Source organism: Hippocampus zosterae, chromosome 6 (assembly GCF_025434085.1).
Source record: "Hippocampus zosterae strain Florida chromosome 6, ASM2543408v3, whole genome shotgun sequence".
Lineage (NCBI taxonomy): Eukaryota > Metazoa > Chordata > Actinopteri > Syngnathiformes > Syngnathidae > Hippocampus > Hippocampus zosterae.
The window spans coordinates 15274180-15289265 of NC_067456.1; the positions used below are offsets into that span (position 1 = coordinate 15274180).

General features: G+C 42.5%; 1 protein-coding gene across 1 annotated transcript; it reads right to left on the reverse strand.

Annotated features, from left to right (window-relative positions):
• Nucleotides 1-278: 278 nt before the first annotated feature.
• piwil1 (piwi-like RNA-mediated gene silencing 1) lies at nucleotides 279-13741 on the reverse strand. The gene is made up of 21 exons (XM_052068060.1): nucleotides 13657-13741; nucleotides 13129-13238; nucleotides 10907-11009; nucleotides 9888-10016; nucleotides 6403-6617; nucleotides 6151-6272; nucleotides 5569-5649; nucleotides 5132-5329; nucleotides 4888-4996; nucleotides 4381-4504; nucleotides 4071-4188; nucleotides 3279-3393; nucleotides 3017-3204; nucleotides 2860-2932; nucleotides 2533-2733; nucleotides 1925-2028; nucleotides 1783-1853; nucleotides 1546-1699; nucleotides 1340-1465; nucleotides 1111-1258; nucleotides 279-506 (listed from the first exon to the last, which is right to left on the reverse strand). The coding sequence occupies exons 2-21, from the start codon at nucleotides 13210-13212 to the stop codon at nucleotides 390-392; spliced, it is 2580 nt and encodes an 859-aa protein (XP_051924020.1). The 5' UTR covers nucleotides 13213-13238; nucleotides 13657-13741; the 3' UTR covers nucleotides 279-389.
• Between the last annotated feature and the right edge of the window lie 1345 nt (nucleotides 13742-15086).

The window sequence follows — 15086 nt, forward strand, 5'->3', positions numbered from 1 at the left end:
AAAAAGAAAAAAAAAAAACTTTTTGCAGGCACATTGTTGCGAAACTTCAAGGCAATCATCTAACACATAAAATTAACCAACTGCTGAACAAGCATTTTCAATCTCAACAAATGAGAGGTTGTCCACCTCTTTATGCTTATATATGGAAAACGTAAAAAACGTAAAATCCAGGTATCCTGGTCTTTTGTTATTCCACATTGAAGATATTCCTTCTTAGAAATAGCCAATATATACAGGTGTGTATGTGTGTGTGTATATATATATATATAATATGTGTGTGTGTGTGTGTGTGAGGAAATAAGTACAAGGGTGTTGATTTGAACAGCCTCTCAAGGGTGCAGATAGCATCCAATTTGCACAACACATGAACATACAGGCATGCTTCCTCCCTACAGATAAAAGAGGAGGTCATCCAGCTCCATATTGGGTTCCCTGTGGAGACTTTGACCAACAAGGAAGGCCAACTTGTGGGCATACTGACAAGGGGCAGGGACTGCGATGATCCCCTACAAACAGTAGGAAATAGTTCACATGGACATGTCAAAGGAAGCAGATTCTGGGGTCTACTTCATTAATAAAGGAAACTGTCAGGTTGAATATTTTAAATGCTACAAACAGTGCCCAATATATTGCCGTTTACGATAAACCCCAGTTAGTTACAGTTCCTTTTTTCAATTCCGGATCCAAATGATCCTTGACTCAGATACTTTTCGGGGGCCGCATTACAGGCTGTAATGAACACTTGACACTGGCCGTAATGAACACTTAATAGTGGCTGTGTTCTTTGACCGCACTGTATTGCAGTACTTGCTTCCTACACTGGGTGGCAAGGTAGGAGAAGTGAAGACGGCCGTTAGTTCTCATCCATCCCTTGCTTTCAACCAGCCACCCACCATGTGCCACTTGAGATAAGTACATACATTTGCCGCTTTGCTTTTCTTTTTGCACCCGCGTCTGATTCCTTGGTTTTAAGTATAATGGCTGTCAAGTCAGTTTATTTGTGTCTGATTCATAGATTAACCGATTAAATTACAGCCCTACAAAAAAAATTCAATTGAATGTAGATTAAAAAGTATTTGCATTTTCTTTTTAATAAATAAGGTGAGTTACCTGCCAGTTGTAGTACATGTGGCACAGCTTGTAGGTGAGCCGCTGCATATGGTCCGGTTTCAGTCCACTGGTGTCATACACAACATTGTAGTGGGTAGGAGAGACACTTCCAAAGTTGACTGCCTGGCTCACAATGTAGAAGTCGTACCTGCCAAATGAAGATCAACATCAATGTGGTCCTCCCAAAGAAAACATGATTGTGATTATTCTCAATGTGGAATAAACGTACCACTCCGGACGAGTGACCCCTGTGTCGACCACTGTCCCTGGTGGGGGGTTTAAGACCTTTCCACTGCTGTGCTCAAAGAGCCTGCAGTTGATGCGCTTTTTCACCACCACCATGCTCAACTTGGGCCTGGCCAAATGGAGCGACAGTACAAAAAAAAAGTTCAAAAGTGCCACGTTGACTCAAGTGTCACCTGAAGGAAAACTCACATGTACTCTTCGCCCATGGACTTGACAGAGTCCATGATCTGGGCCACCTCGTAGTTGACCACATTGTGCAGCTGGCCGTCACCCACTCCATCACGGTACACAACGATGCGGGACGGAAAGCATTTGTTGAATTTGTAGTAGTCTTTGAGAGCGCCTGCAAAGCAAATTTTTGCATGGAGAGTAGCACTAAGGTTCTATGATTTTGTATTGGGTGCGGGATTTGGATTTTGAACTTGCCAGCAAAAGCCATCTTCAGTCCATCCATAATTTCCTGACCTCTGGTTTGCAGTTTGACCTTTGAGTACCATCTAAACGAAAATGTGCATTACACATTGTTACAGAGTCAGAGCTGTGCAATGCCTTGGTTCTTTTCCCAAACCTGCTCATGTTCTGATTGAGGCTGGCCACCAGAGCACCAATGGACCTTTTCCCAGCAGCAGTATCGTGGTAGCAATCGATACCCACAATCATCAGCTGCTTCAGCTGCACACAACAAATGTGATTGGAACAGTGTTGGTTTTGTTTCTTTGTATGACTTCACTGCCGTCAAAGAACTGTGGATTTATTGACTGCGACCAACAATCCATGCTTGAACAACAAAAAGACATCCAAGTTGTTCAGAAACAATTTCAAACGTTCCCATTTTGCCATCCACAAGTGCGATTCTAGTTACAAATACTTTGGGTTTTTGCCATCGTTAAAGGTTATTTGTTCAGGTTTAATGTCAAAGTCAGCATCATGACTTGAAATCAATGCCTTTTTAGGGGGCTCAACTTCTGTACTATAGAGGGAACTCGGAGGGGTCCACCTAGCGATTCACTTTCAGATGAAGGAAATTGGACAACGTCTACATAATTTACCTTCATCACAAGCAGAAAACCAAGAGTCATTTCCCATGATTAGAACAATGTCTAAAGAGTTTCCGGGACAGGGGAACTCTGTACAAATTTCTTGGATATCTTGTCGAGGCCATGCCTGTGGACTTACAGGTATTTCAACACTCCATAGCTCTCCGCCAATCTTGCAGGCCATCTGCAGAACAATCTTGGTCGCAATAGTCATGAGGGCTTGAGGTCGGCTGATGGTGCGGGCCACAACACACTGGCTGGGAGTGGGGCAAGCCACACACAGGTATTTCTTAACGCCATCATATTTGTCCTTCCTGTTGCTGGTGAGGACCACCACCACCTACGAACAAGTGTAAGACATTAGCTTTATTCATCACTTGTATCCATTTTGGCAACATTTAACCCACTGAGTCAATTACATTTAAATCAATCATGTACATTAACTGTAGAACATTTTACCACCAACCATCTGTGTCTCAGTTCTGACATTGTGCTGCAGGGCCCTCAGCAGAGACTCCTGCTGATCTTCATACTCAATCCTAATGTGGGGGAAGCCCAAGAGTTTAACGACAAAGGCTGGAGTTAAACAACATGGGTCATTCTAGACTTTTAATGGCCCTCACACTTGAGCTTTTTGTAAGGAGATCCCAAGTGGTGCTGCAACTTTGTACAGAGTCTCCAGGAGGCTTTGAGCTTCTCTGCTGTTCCGTCGAGTATAAAGCAGCAGCCAGTTTTGCAGAGGAGGAGAGTAAATCACAGGCAACCCACGCATCTCTTTGGCCCACTCAGCTGTCCGGGGGTTGTAACCATACTAAAAGGACAAATCCGTCAAGATTTATTTCAACTTAAAAGAAGGGAAAAAATGCAACTCTGAAGCATTTATACCGATCTTGATTGCTGGAAAATCCTCTCTGGTGGGAGGACTCTGCCGGTCAGGTTCAGGAGCTCCTTGTCAAATTGGAGTCCCCACTTCTGCAACTCTGCCTGTGCTTCAGTATCCCTGTGAAGTCAGGGAAAAGCTAAAATGACCAAATTTAAAATTTAGCAGTGTTTCCTCATAACAGTTAAACACAGTCTGAAAAGTTCATGTCACAACCATTTTGATGAAAAGTATTGCAATTATTACAATGGCTAAAATAACAAAAATAAATAAAGGATGTAATTTAAATCATGGGTTTATGAAAAACACACCTACCGAAATGAAATTCAATCAACCGTGTTTCCAGCTCAATTTTGTGGCCGTAAATAACAACTCCACATGTGTTTAAAGTCAAGACCTCTCTATTTAGCAACTGCTCTCCTCACATGCATAACAACAACTCCCTCCAACCCTGTGCGCTCTCTCTGCCTCACCAAAACAGCTCTGCCCCCTAGCGGTGTGGGATGTCAAAGTTATTAAAATAAAACTATGTCTCCTTTTTAAAGAACTAACAAGGTAAATAAATAAATGTACATTGTGTGAAGTGTCCATTGTTGTTTTGGCTTCATCGAATAAGTCATATTTTGTCAGAAATATGTGCTCACTTCCATAGTCTGAGACATTTTGATGATGAAAAAGGTCTCCTCCACTCTAAAGCCTCACTCAACGAAAATTGATATCATGGTTTCAGCCAATCAGAGATAGGGGAAGGTCCTGCCCATCACTGAGTTTTAACTTGGACAAAAGTGGACACTTACTTGTTTATGGCGGCAGAAAATCTGAGAAGGCGTCCTACCCTCTGTTCGGGGGCGAGTTTGGTGTGCATACTGAGGTCCTTCATGATGGTGTAGTCTGCTCGCATCTTGTCAGTCAAGCCTTGACAAAGGAGTTTCAATTCTGTTTGTGACAAGTACTTTGCTAACAATTTAAAGAGTTGTCTTCTCTCATCCCTTACCACAAAAGAATTGCACCGTCAGAGAAAATGTCATCATCAGAAGGATCAAGAAATTAATTTGGAATTAGTGTCGACTAATTCACATCGAGATTTTGAATTAGTATCTCGCGTACCTGTAAGGTAGCACAGTTCTGGGATGAGCAGAGCTGGTCCAGCAGGAGTTTGACCTTGAGCTACTCTCTTCACGTGGCTGACCAGGAGAACTTGATTGCGATCAGCGATTTCCAGGCCATATTGCTTTAAAAAAAGTCAAAAACAGTGAACGAACCAAATTAGATGGAGTATATGATGCACCGAAAATGAAATCAATAAAAAGCTTTCTTCCCAACATTGGCCAAGGGCAAGAGGGCTGTCTCTTTGGTGGCTGCGGAAAAAGTGTGCATTACAACGAAGGCACCAGAGAGCTCGTTCTTGGACAACTTTCAAACTAGAGGGCATGTTGCCTGATTGGGATTTCTTGTTAAATCAGATTTTGATTTTATGTCGTCATTAACATTGCAAAAACAAATACCACTTTTACTCTAAATGGAATGCTTAATGACGTGACACGTTTGTCAGCAAAACATGACGTCACATGGCACAGTACTTACTGAACTGAATATGGCTTTGTGTGTACTAACATTTTTGTAGTAGTCGGTGAAGGAGACATCTGCCTCGCCTCTCTTGAATGTGTTGGAGGGTGTTTGATCCCAAGCAATGTCATCAATCCTGTAGGTTTTGTTGTTGTATCTAACAATGACAGAGGCGGGTAGAAAAAGAATAGTTAAGAACAAAGAAACGCATGTCAATTGATATATAAGTTTCATTCAGACCGACTTTAGTTGATATTGTAGAAAATAATGTCGAGTAAAATGATCTTCTTACTTTGTGAGAATAATGAGTCCAACAAGTTCCTTAGCACAGATATCACTGAAGTTATGTGGTCCACACTTCTGCCTCAGGTTCTCCATAAAGTTGAGAACAGTTTCACTACGCAGCACCTTGTGGCTCACATCGGTGCACAGCATGATGGATGACTCAAACTGCAAGATGGCTGAGGTATAGCCTGGCCATATAGTCAGCCTGGGAAACATATTTAGCATGAAAGGCTATTTGTTTAAAAAAATAGTAACAATTAAAAAAAAAAAGATCCTTATGTGCTTATCAGGTTCTGAATCATTTATCAGATATTAGCCAAGAGATTTTAAGTAAAACAGCATAGTTTTCATGAGAACCCAATGCTAGCAACACAACATTTTATTGAATTTAAATACATCAGCAAAACGTTTTAAATAGTGTTCTAAAAGTAAAGCAAGATGTACCTGTGCTGCGGAATGTTGAGCGGATCTTTGGCATTGTAATAATTGCGTCCAATCTGTTGCATGCCAAGGATTCTCAAAATCCTTCAAGGAAAAATACAAAGGAATTAGAGAGACACGGTAACTTTTGGACATAACTAGGATTTGGCATTTGTATACTGAGCATTCCAGTTCCGGTACATTCATTCATTTCCGGTTCCAAATGATTCTCGAACAACAAGGCAGTGTCGTTGGTGTATTAGGGTATTTGGTAAGATAATACTCTGAATTTGGCCTGTACCACATTGGTGCCAGGTTACGATCATGCATGGCATCGCTTCAGCTCTTCCTGACCTTGCACACCAAATAAATGTGTGCCAAAAGGCAGAAAATTTTGACGCCAAAATTAAGTGACTGCCTAATTTTTGGGAATGTATCCTTTGTTATTTGTTTCTTAAAATCAACCAATACCCCTGTCAAATATAAAAGTACTGCTTTGATGCCACAAGACAAATTTTGGGATGAACATGAAAAAAAATAAGTGTTACGGTGGAAAGATTATATGCAATAGTTCACTGCAAATCAAATGCAAACTAGAAAGCTGACCTTCTGAAAATAATGTTGTAAAACTGGAGGCACACTGGTGACGTTGGAGGCAGTTCATTAGTCAGGATGACAGTTATCCGCACATCCTCTCCATTCTTCGTCTTACTCTGCAGCTCAGTTGCCTGAACACATGGCATGCATTTGTATGCAAGAAAAAATGTCAATAACTGTTCCGTTTCCTAAGTCAAAGACAAGACCGACTGTTTTATGCGATATGCCACTGTATGTTGTCAATGCGGAGTTTGCCTTGACCTTGTCATGAAGTCTCTGAGGCATAAACAGTATTGCTCCATCGAAGCAGTGAGCAGAGCCCAGGACTTGCACATGCTGGAATAGGAGGGCTGACCGAAGGCGACGGGATTCCATTGGTGGATTGAAGTCCACATGGTATTGGTACAGAACCCACTGAGGGCGGGACACGATGCGAAAGAAGTTGGCTGACAACTGAAGAGCAGCGCCACTTGTTCCTGAAAAATGTCAACATGCACTCAGATGGATACGTTATTAGCGCCAAGAGCAGGGGTCACCAACGTGATGCCCGCGGGCACCAGGTAGCCCATGAGGACCACACCAATAGCCCACCAGTGGTAGGATTGTGATTTGCTAGTTGAAATTATGGTTTCAAAATGCAAACCCTGGCAGTATTGTGAGACACCTTTAAGATGATCAGAGCCTAAAAATTCAAATCATTAAGTATTAAAAACAACACATTATATTATTAAATGTAATTTGTACAGATGTTATTTCAGACTTGTATCAATTTGGTAGCCCTTCACACAATCAGGACACATGAAGTAGCTCTCACTCTCAAAAAGGTTGGTGACCCCTGCCCTAAAGAAATTCCAGCATCCATTTTCATAAAGAATAGAACTAAAGATTGCAGGTAAGAAAATAATCATGCTACGCCATGATCTTAGGGCTGCAACTATCGTTAATTAGGCGTTTGTTCATCGTGATTTGTTGCGTCGCACAATTACTATGTCGGATACCCTGTGCTGTCCCTGTTGTATGCTGTGTGCTGTTCCTGCTGTGCGCAATTTGACAAAGTAGACGCCTTGTCTTTGTAGATTTTCAGTCATCCAGCTCATGGTACTCCACAAGGTTGAATTACAACAACTGGACTCTTGTTTGTTGATGTTTAATTCAGCCTTTAACCCAAAAAGCTTCTTTCATTTTTGTTGTTGTTTTTTTTTTTGTAAGCAGTCTCGAGACACATGGTCAACGATAGGGTGCTGCAATGTGGTTAGTGAAACGACCGTCCTGCATAACCGTTGGTGAATCTAGCTTCTTTTTTAAAAATTCAAAATAAATTTCCGTATTTTCCACACTAAAAGACACACTTGGATTATGAGGCGCACCTTCAATGAATGGCTATTTTGTAAAAAAAAAAAAAAATTCATACATTAGACCAGGGGTGTCCAAAATCGGTCCCCAAGGGCCGCTGTCCTGCCTGCTTTCCAGCGCTCTTAGGAGCAACACACCTGATTCAAATAATCTGGGTCGTTCTAATGCTGCTTCAGATCTGATCACCTGAATCAGGTGTGTTGCAGGCGAGAGAGCTGGAAAACAGGCAGGACAGCGGCCCTCCAGGCCCGGAGCTGGACACGTCTGTATTAGACACTTCGCATTAAAAGGCGCAATCTACAATGCTACGTTCCTTCCATTCAACTCGAGAGGCGTTCGTTCAACTTGAGAGACGTTCATGACCGCCTCTGAAAAAATGTAAATTAACCATTACTGTACTCAAATGACACTACGAAAATTGAAAATAATAAATCAAAACAGAAAATCAAGCTAGGTTTTTGTAGGATTCTGTAGGAGGGATATAGAATTTATTTTGTGATTTCCTTGCTTGATTTTCTTCGTGGTTTCATTGAAGTAAGAATTAATTTACGTTTTTTGGAGGCGGCCAAAGGAGGCGGAAGAAGGCACGGAGACGCCCAAAGACGTACAGTACCTGTATTTGCTGAGACTTTGAAAACCATTAATAAAGTATGCGTTTAAAAAAATAAAACCACAGCCACAGCTTTCCTTTTTTCAACAAATACCCGTGCGTCTTTGTCCGTCTCCTTCCCTTCTTTTCTTCCGGTCAGCTCGAGAGGCGTTCATGACCGCCTCCGAAAAAACGCATTTATTTTATCATAGCTCCAACAGTACGACCAGATAAGATAAGAACACATTTAATATTCTCACAATGGAGAAATTCCCACTTTACAGCAGCAAAGTTATGAGAGGAAGAAGTAGAAGAACAAAATGGGAGCTGCTGGAAAGGCAGCCACTCTCAAGGCACCATCTTGAAGTCAAAATAACACAACAAGAAGTCAGTCGTAGTTATTTATTCCTTTGTTATGCATTCACAAATGATGAACTCACAATATAAATTCTGTAGGGGTGGCTATAGAATTTATTTTGTGATACCCTCGCTTGCTTTTCAGTTTTGATGTATTATTTTCAATGTTTGTAGTTTCATTGAAGTCATCGTTACTTTACGTTTTTCGGAGGCGGTCTTAAACGCCTCTCGAGTCGAACGGAAGAAGGCACGGAGACAGACAAAGACGTAGCTGTATTTGTTGAAACTGTTTCAATTAACACCACAGCTCTCCTTTTTTCGGAGCTGCAACACAAACTTATTTAATAAAGCAGCGACACAGTTCACTGAACCAACAGCAAGTTATAATATGTCTCCCGGAAGAAGCCATCTTGGAGTCGACGTATTACCGTCATGACCATACAAAAGACGCGCCGGATTTTAAGGTGCTCTGTGAGCTTTTAAGAAAATGGAAGACTTTTTGGTGCGCCCTGGAGTGCGGAAAATACGGTACTTTAAAAGCACTGGGATTTTTGTGCAGAAACATGTTTGTGCCAATTTGTAATGGTGTGGCGTCTTTTAAAGAAAGGAATGGAAATTAAAATGTTTCGACACAAATTCATTAATTAAAAATGGTTTAGAAAAGTTTTACAAATTAACTGATTTTTTTAACAGATCATTTTTCATCCATCCATCCATCTTCTACCGCTTATCCGGGGCCGGGTCGCGGGGGCAACAGCTTTAGCAGGGAAGCCCAGACTTCCCTCTCCCTAGCTACTTCTTCCAGCTCTCCCCGGGGGATCCCGAGGCGTTCCCAGGCCAGCTGGATGACAGTCTCTCCAGCGTGTCCTGGGTCTTCCTCGGGGTCTCCTCCCGGTTGGACATGCCCGGAACACCTCACCAGGGAGGCGTTCAGGAGGCATCCGAATCAGATGCCCAAGCCACCTCATCTGGCTCCTCTCGATGTGGAGGAGAAGCGGCTCGACTCGGAGCCCCTCCCGGATGACCGAGCTTCTCACCTTATCTCTAAGGGAGAGCCCGGACACCCTGCGGAGAAAACTCATTTCGGCCGCTTGTATCCGGGATCTCGTTCTTTCGGTCACGACCCATAGCTTGTGACCATAGATGAGGGTTGGAACGTAGATCGACCGGTAAATTGAGAGCTTCGCCCTTTGGCTCAGCTCCTTCTTCACCACGACAGACCGATACAACGTCCGCATCACAGCAGACGCTGCACCGATCCGCCTGTCGATCTCTCGCTCCCTCCTGCCCTCACTCGTGAACAAGACCCCAAGATACTTAAACTCCTCCACTTGGGGCAAGATCTCCCCCCGACCCAGAGGGGGCACTCCACCCTTTTCCGACTGAGGACCATGGTTTCAGATTTGGAGGTGCAGATCATTTTTGAGCTTTTCAAATCGTCACATACCTGACTTTGAAGCTTTCACATGCTCCATCGTCTGCCTGGTGTTAATACCGACATCATGGAAATCTCCTCTGCGTCCACCTCTCTCTCCTATCTTCACTTGTTGAAATCCAGCTGAGATCTCCATAACAGCTACAATATAAGATGCGCAGAAAGAACCAGCAGTTGACAAGGTAAGCAAAAGTACATAAAACACACCTGACATCATACTTCTCCAAGATTAACTACTTTTATGAATTCAGAGTTCAGACTACACGTTTTGCTTACGATGGTCGCTAAGGTTGTAGAATGAGAAATATTTTAGATCTTTGCAGCGGCATGGATCAGCTGTAGAATGATCATCTCCAACCAAGCGGTTGGGGGTTCAATACCTGGCCATTCGTTTTTTTTTTTTTTTTAACAGACCTTTGCTGAATCTTGTGGGTTTTTTGGTTGTTTTTTTGATGATGAAATTTTCATGACTGTTTACCTGGTAGATTCAATTATATAATTGTCCAATTTTTGTTTTAAAATTAAATTCTTTACAATACAAAAGTACATTTTATTGGTGCTGTGTTTTTGTGCTTTATGTAGGCGTTTTAATTTATTGGAAAAATGTGTTCCTTCTATAAAAAGTTATTGAAGTATATGTCGGTTTGATTTGACATGCTATCATAACTTTGTTCTGTGTGGATTGGGCAAGTGGCCACACTAAGTGTGACACCAACCAGACTTGATCATTGCGTGCTGCTGCTCAAGGTATCGTCTGATGGGAGGTTTTTGTATAAGTCAGACAAAAACAGTCCAAAGAGCAATGAAAAAGTTTGTGGTCACGCAGGACCATGGGACACAAGTGCGGGCCAGTATGGTTAATGCTAATTTAGCCTGAGCATGCTATCTGTGAGTTACGGACAATGTGTCGGTTGGGTACAAATCAGGCAACGTTTGTGTAGCCTGAGCGCAACTTGCATTCAAGAGCAGAAACAGGCTAAAGGATTATATATACCCTGTAATACAACCATGACAGCTTAGTGAAAACGTACCTTTTCCAGAAAATGGTGCCAGACTTTGTTTCTGCCTCCCTCGACCAACAAGCCCACCTTCTTCTTTTACTGCAACTTCTGGTGCAGGTTCTCGTGCCAGAGTCTTGCAAGAGCAACGAGGATGAAAAGTTGAACATTTGCCATGACAGTTGCACAGTCAGTTAATGTAACGTCTGGATGTCGTTGCTCTCCATTAGAAGCGCACAAGAGATCATAAGAATATTGTCACCACAATAATGGCACATGCAATGTCTGTATCCAAAAACGTACAATAAATTAATATTCGTGCAATTACATGCTTTCGATGTGACTTCGACCATTTAGACGCAACCCTATCTGGGCATCACCACCCAATAAGAGAACAATATGCAGTCAGTTTTGCATGAGGACATTTTGATGGCCACCGTGCCGTGCAGCGACACCGAGATAAACCATCTGGCCAGCTCTTCTGTGACATGTTTTAGCTGCCGTTTCAAAGTGAATGCAGCCGTTGGCAGGTAGTCTACCCAGTCAGCACAACAGTTGTTCACAAGCTATTATGCAATGTGCCACAAGGGTCCGCTTCAAAATACAAGCAAACCATTAAAATTGTTCATTTTATTTTGAACTTGGAAGGTTACTTGACTTAAAATTGTGGCTGGTCTGACCTTTTCTTATTGGGGCCTATTTTCTCGTATGCGTAAGTCGGAAAAGGGGCGCTGCTGAACACTTTTCGGGCTGAGTAGATTGCCCCATCGACTTAAGTGTGTGACTTGCTTACCTTGCAAAAAATATGTATGCACTCTGGGCAATGAATTGAAGAAAGTCACGTCAAATCTAGCTGTGTGCTCTCTCAAAGACTCAAAGCAACATTCCAGTCAAAATTCATTTTACTTTGAAGTCAAGATGGCGCCCGAGTAGGCAGCCGTCAGCAAGTGCTCTCTTGAGCCTTGCTTTTTTTGTTGTTCTTGTGTTTCTTTTGTCACTTTGTGTTTGTTGTTACGTCGTGTGGACTTGATGTGGACCTTTTTTCAGCATTTTTTGGCCACGACATTCATCAAGGAGGAGACTCTGTGCTTGGTGGTTGCGCCTTCTCGGCAGCGTGGGTATACCAGCACTGTTTTTGACTGGAGGAATGTCGGCGCCATTTGACTGTCGTTGCTGGACAGTCCCGGGGCGCTTGTGTCTTGCGCCTGTAATGGGCAGCATTTTTCACAGCCCCGCTTTGTTCAGCGGAGAGATCGGTGCTGTTGAACGGTCTGCGGCTGGATGGATGGAGGTCTTGAGGAGCCGACGATGAGAAGAAAGGAGCGTTGGCGCGGAGTGCTGATGCGGATTTGGAGCTGGGAGTCGCGGCTTGGAGTTTGAAGCGGATTACGTGGGACAGGAGAAGTGAACTAATCTCTTTTCGTCAATGGATGCTACAGCTTTGTGTTTGATTTTAAAACTTAGCTTGTAGCAGACGTGTGCACATTTTCAGCATGACGTCTCTGATCCACTGGAGAAAGGACACTTTGATCCTCTCCTCTTTCATCTATAACTGCTTCAGACAACAAAGTGTATGCAGAAAAGTGGTGAAGATTGCACGACTGTCTCTGTCCTATGTGTTGTGTTGTTATTTTTGACTGCAAAATGGCGCCGCGAGAGTGGCTGCCTTTCCAGCAGCTCCTATTTTTTTGTTGTTCTACTTCTTCCTTTCATAACTTTGCTGCTGTGAATCTGGAATTTCTCCATTGTGAGACTAATAAAGGTTTTCTTCTTTTCTTCTTCTTCTATTAGGCAGTAAGTATGAACAAATATCAATGGCCTGCCGCGTGACAAATGGCAGTTGTGAAATCCATAAAAGTGACGGGTTAAAACAGTTGTTTCTACAAAGAGAAGAGCACCTAATATGCATTTAGTCATGAGCACAATGCTCTGATTAAATAGTTTTTTTTTGTAATTATAAAATAGAAAGCAAATACAAATGCTCCTAGGTAGTCTGTCGGATGAGCCGCATACAATGCTGGGACTATACTTCTGGTTCCATAGGCAAGTTAATTTCACTTATAAATTGTGACATACATTCTACATATATCTTTATGGAATGCACGTCAAAAACTCCACAATCTGCAACTTGAGGGCAGACATTCTACATTCATCTGTTGCCTACAATTTTTGTGCTTCTATGTAGTTATATTTTGTTTTCGATTACGCAACAATTCAACATCAATGTGTATCGCAACATTTTGGGCTATGCTCACCCCTGGTGCAACAGGATCCTGGCCACGTGCTCTGCCTCTTGATCGTGAACGTGCTCGAGTCGGCATTTGCTCTCGACTGGCCATTTTCCCCTCAATCCTCTTCTTTATTTCTTAAAAACATGTAAAGTTACTTTTCAGCACGGGAATCCACTGCACACGGATTACCAAACGGCCATATACAAGCAGTGATCCAAATGATAATTAGTCGATTAAATCTCGTTCGAGGCTTCCAGCGTTTGTTTGGGCCGGTTAGCACCTGCTCGTTGCGATTATCCTTTCCATGTGCCCAAATTGCTAACCTTCGTTAATTCAGTGAATATTTCGACAACAACGAGTATCAAAACTAATAGCAGACTCTCCGAGAGCTTTACTGTGCGACACTCTACATTTTCATTTGCCTTAATCAACAATGATTCAAATTATTTTTCGAAGTTGATGTCTCATTAAAAATTATTACCTGCAGACAACAGAAATGAAGAACTTCTGCTCAAAATTGTAAATTACATACATTTTGATTCTCATACTTACGCAGAAAGAAAGAATTATATCGGCGACGACAAGTTTCTGAAGCCAACGGTCAAATTGCGTTAATTAATATGGTGCGTTTTCGTTGTAACTCACAATATCATTCCGCGCGCAAAGTGCAATAGACCGCTGTTCAACATTTTAAAGAAAACTTCATTTGCAAATAAAAATTCAGCTCTTCTGAATTAGACCAAAATTTTTGTTAGTTGACGTCTTGGGGATAAAAAAAAGTTATCCCTGATTTGTTTCCAGAACTATTTCTTTTCAGCGCAGTAATTCGGTTTAACTGTGTGTTGATAGAGGGCGGGAGTTATGAAACGCAGTTTGAGCTAATTCCACTTGAGGGCAGCAAAGACAGGCTGTAAATATGGGAACGTTGGTTTCCCTCTGTTGAACATTTTTGTTTTAACTGATGAATGTTTTGTAATACAATAATCTGAAATAAAGACATAAGTTAATACTTGAAGAGTAGAAGTAGCAGTGGTACTTCTCCTACTACTATTGGTACTACTACTACCAGTAGTAGTAGTAGTAAATATGGATTTGTTAAATTTTATAAAAATAAATGAAGAAGACATTTTCAAATGTATAGCTATATTTTGCAGCATGAAGACGCTGCAGTCAATAGTTGTTCTGAAATGGCAGTGTCCTTATGTATTTATTTGATTTTCTGAAATGGAACTTGGCATTTCGAGGAAGATGAATGCAGGCCTTTCATGTCTGACATCTAACTGATATCAGATTTACATCTGAAACGACCTGCTTCTGTCTTCCGTCTGGGTTTACCTGATGAAGGAGGATAAAAAGAATGCATGGGCAACACTTCGTTTTGTACTTTTTTGTTTTGCTTTTTTTTAAACAAGGGAACATTACACCAAGAGCCACTGCAAATCCAGGTATTATGAATAGAATATGCAGCGGTCCCCTCTGTGAGCCATCACCTGACCGTGGTGGAGGGGTTTGTGTGTCCCCATGATTTTAGGAGCTAAGTTGTCTGGGGCTTTATGCCGCTGGCAGCGTCATCCATGCAAACAGGTCCGATGTGAGAGACCAGACAAAGCACAGCTCAAAAGACCCCTGATGATGAGCAAATTATATTGATCAAGGTTTCTCTTGCCCGGTCAATGGGGCTCCGCTCTCGAGCCAGATCTGGAGGTGGGGCTCGCTGGCGAGCACCTGGTGGCCAGGCCAAAACCCATGGGGCCTGGCTGGGCTCAGCCCGAAGAGGCAACATGGGTCCCCCTTCCCATGGGCTCACCACCTGTGGGAGGTGCCAAAGTTGAATTTGCCTCCACACAATGTCTGGGCTCTGGTACCAGTTCTCTCGAGAGGGGTTGGACACTCTTCCACTCAGAAGTTACCCACTGTGAGATGCACAGAGCAGGTGACTGCAGACCGGCTCAGTCCCTGAACATTGGGGTTCACACTGGTGG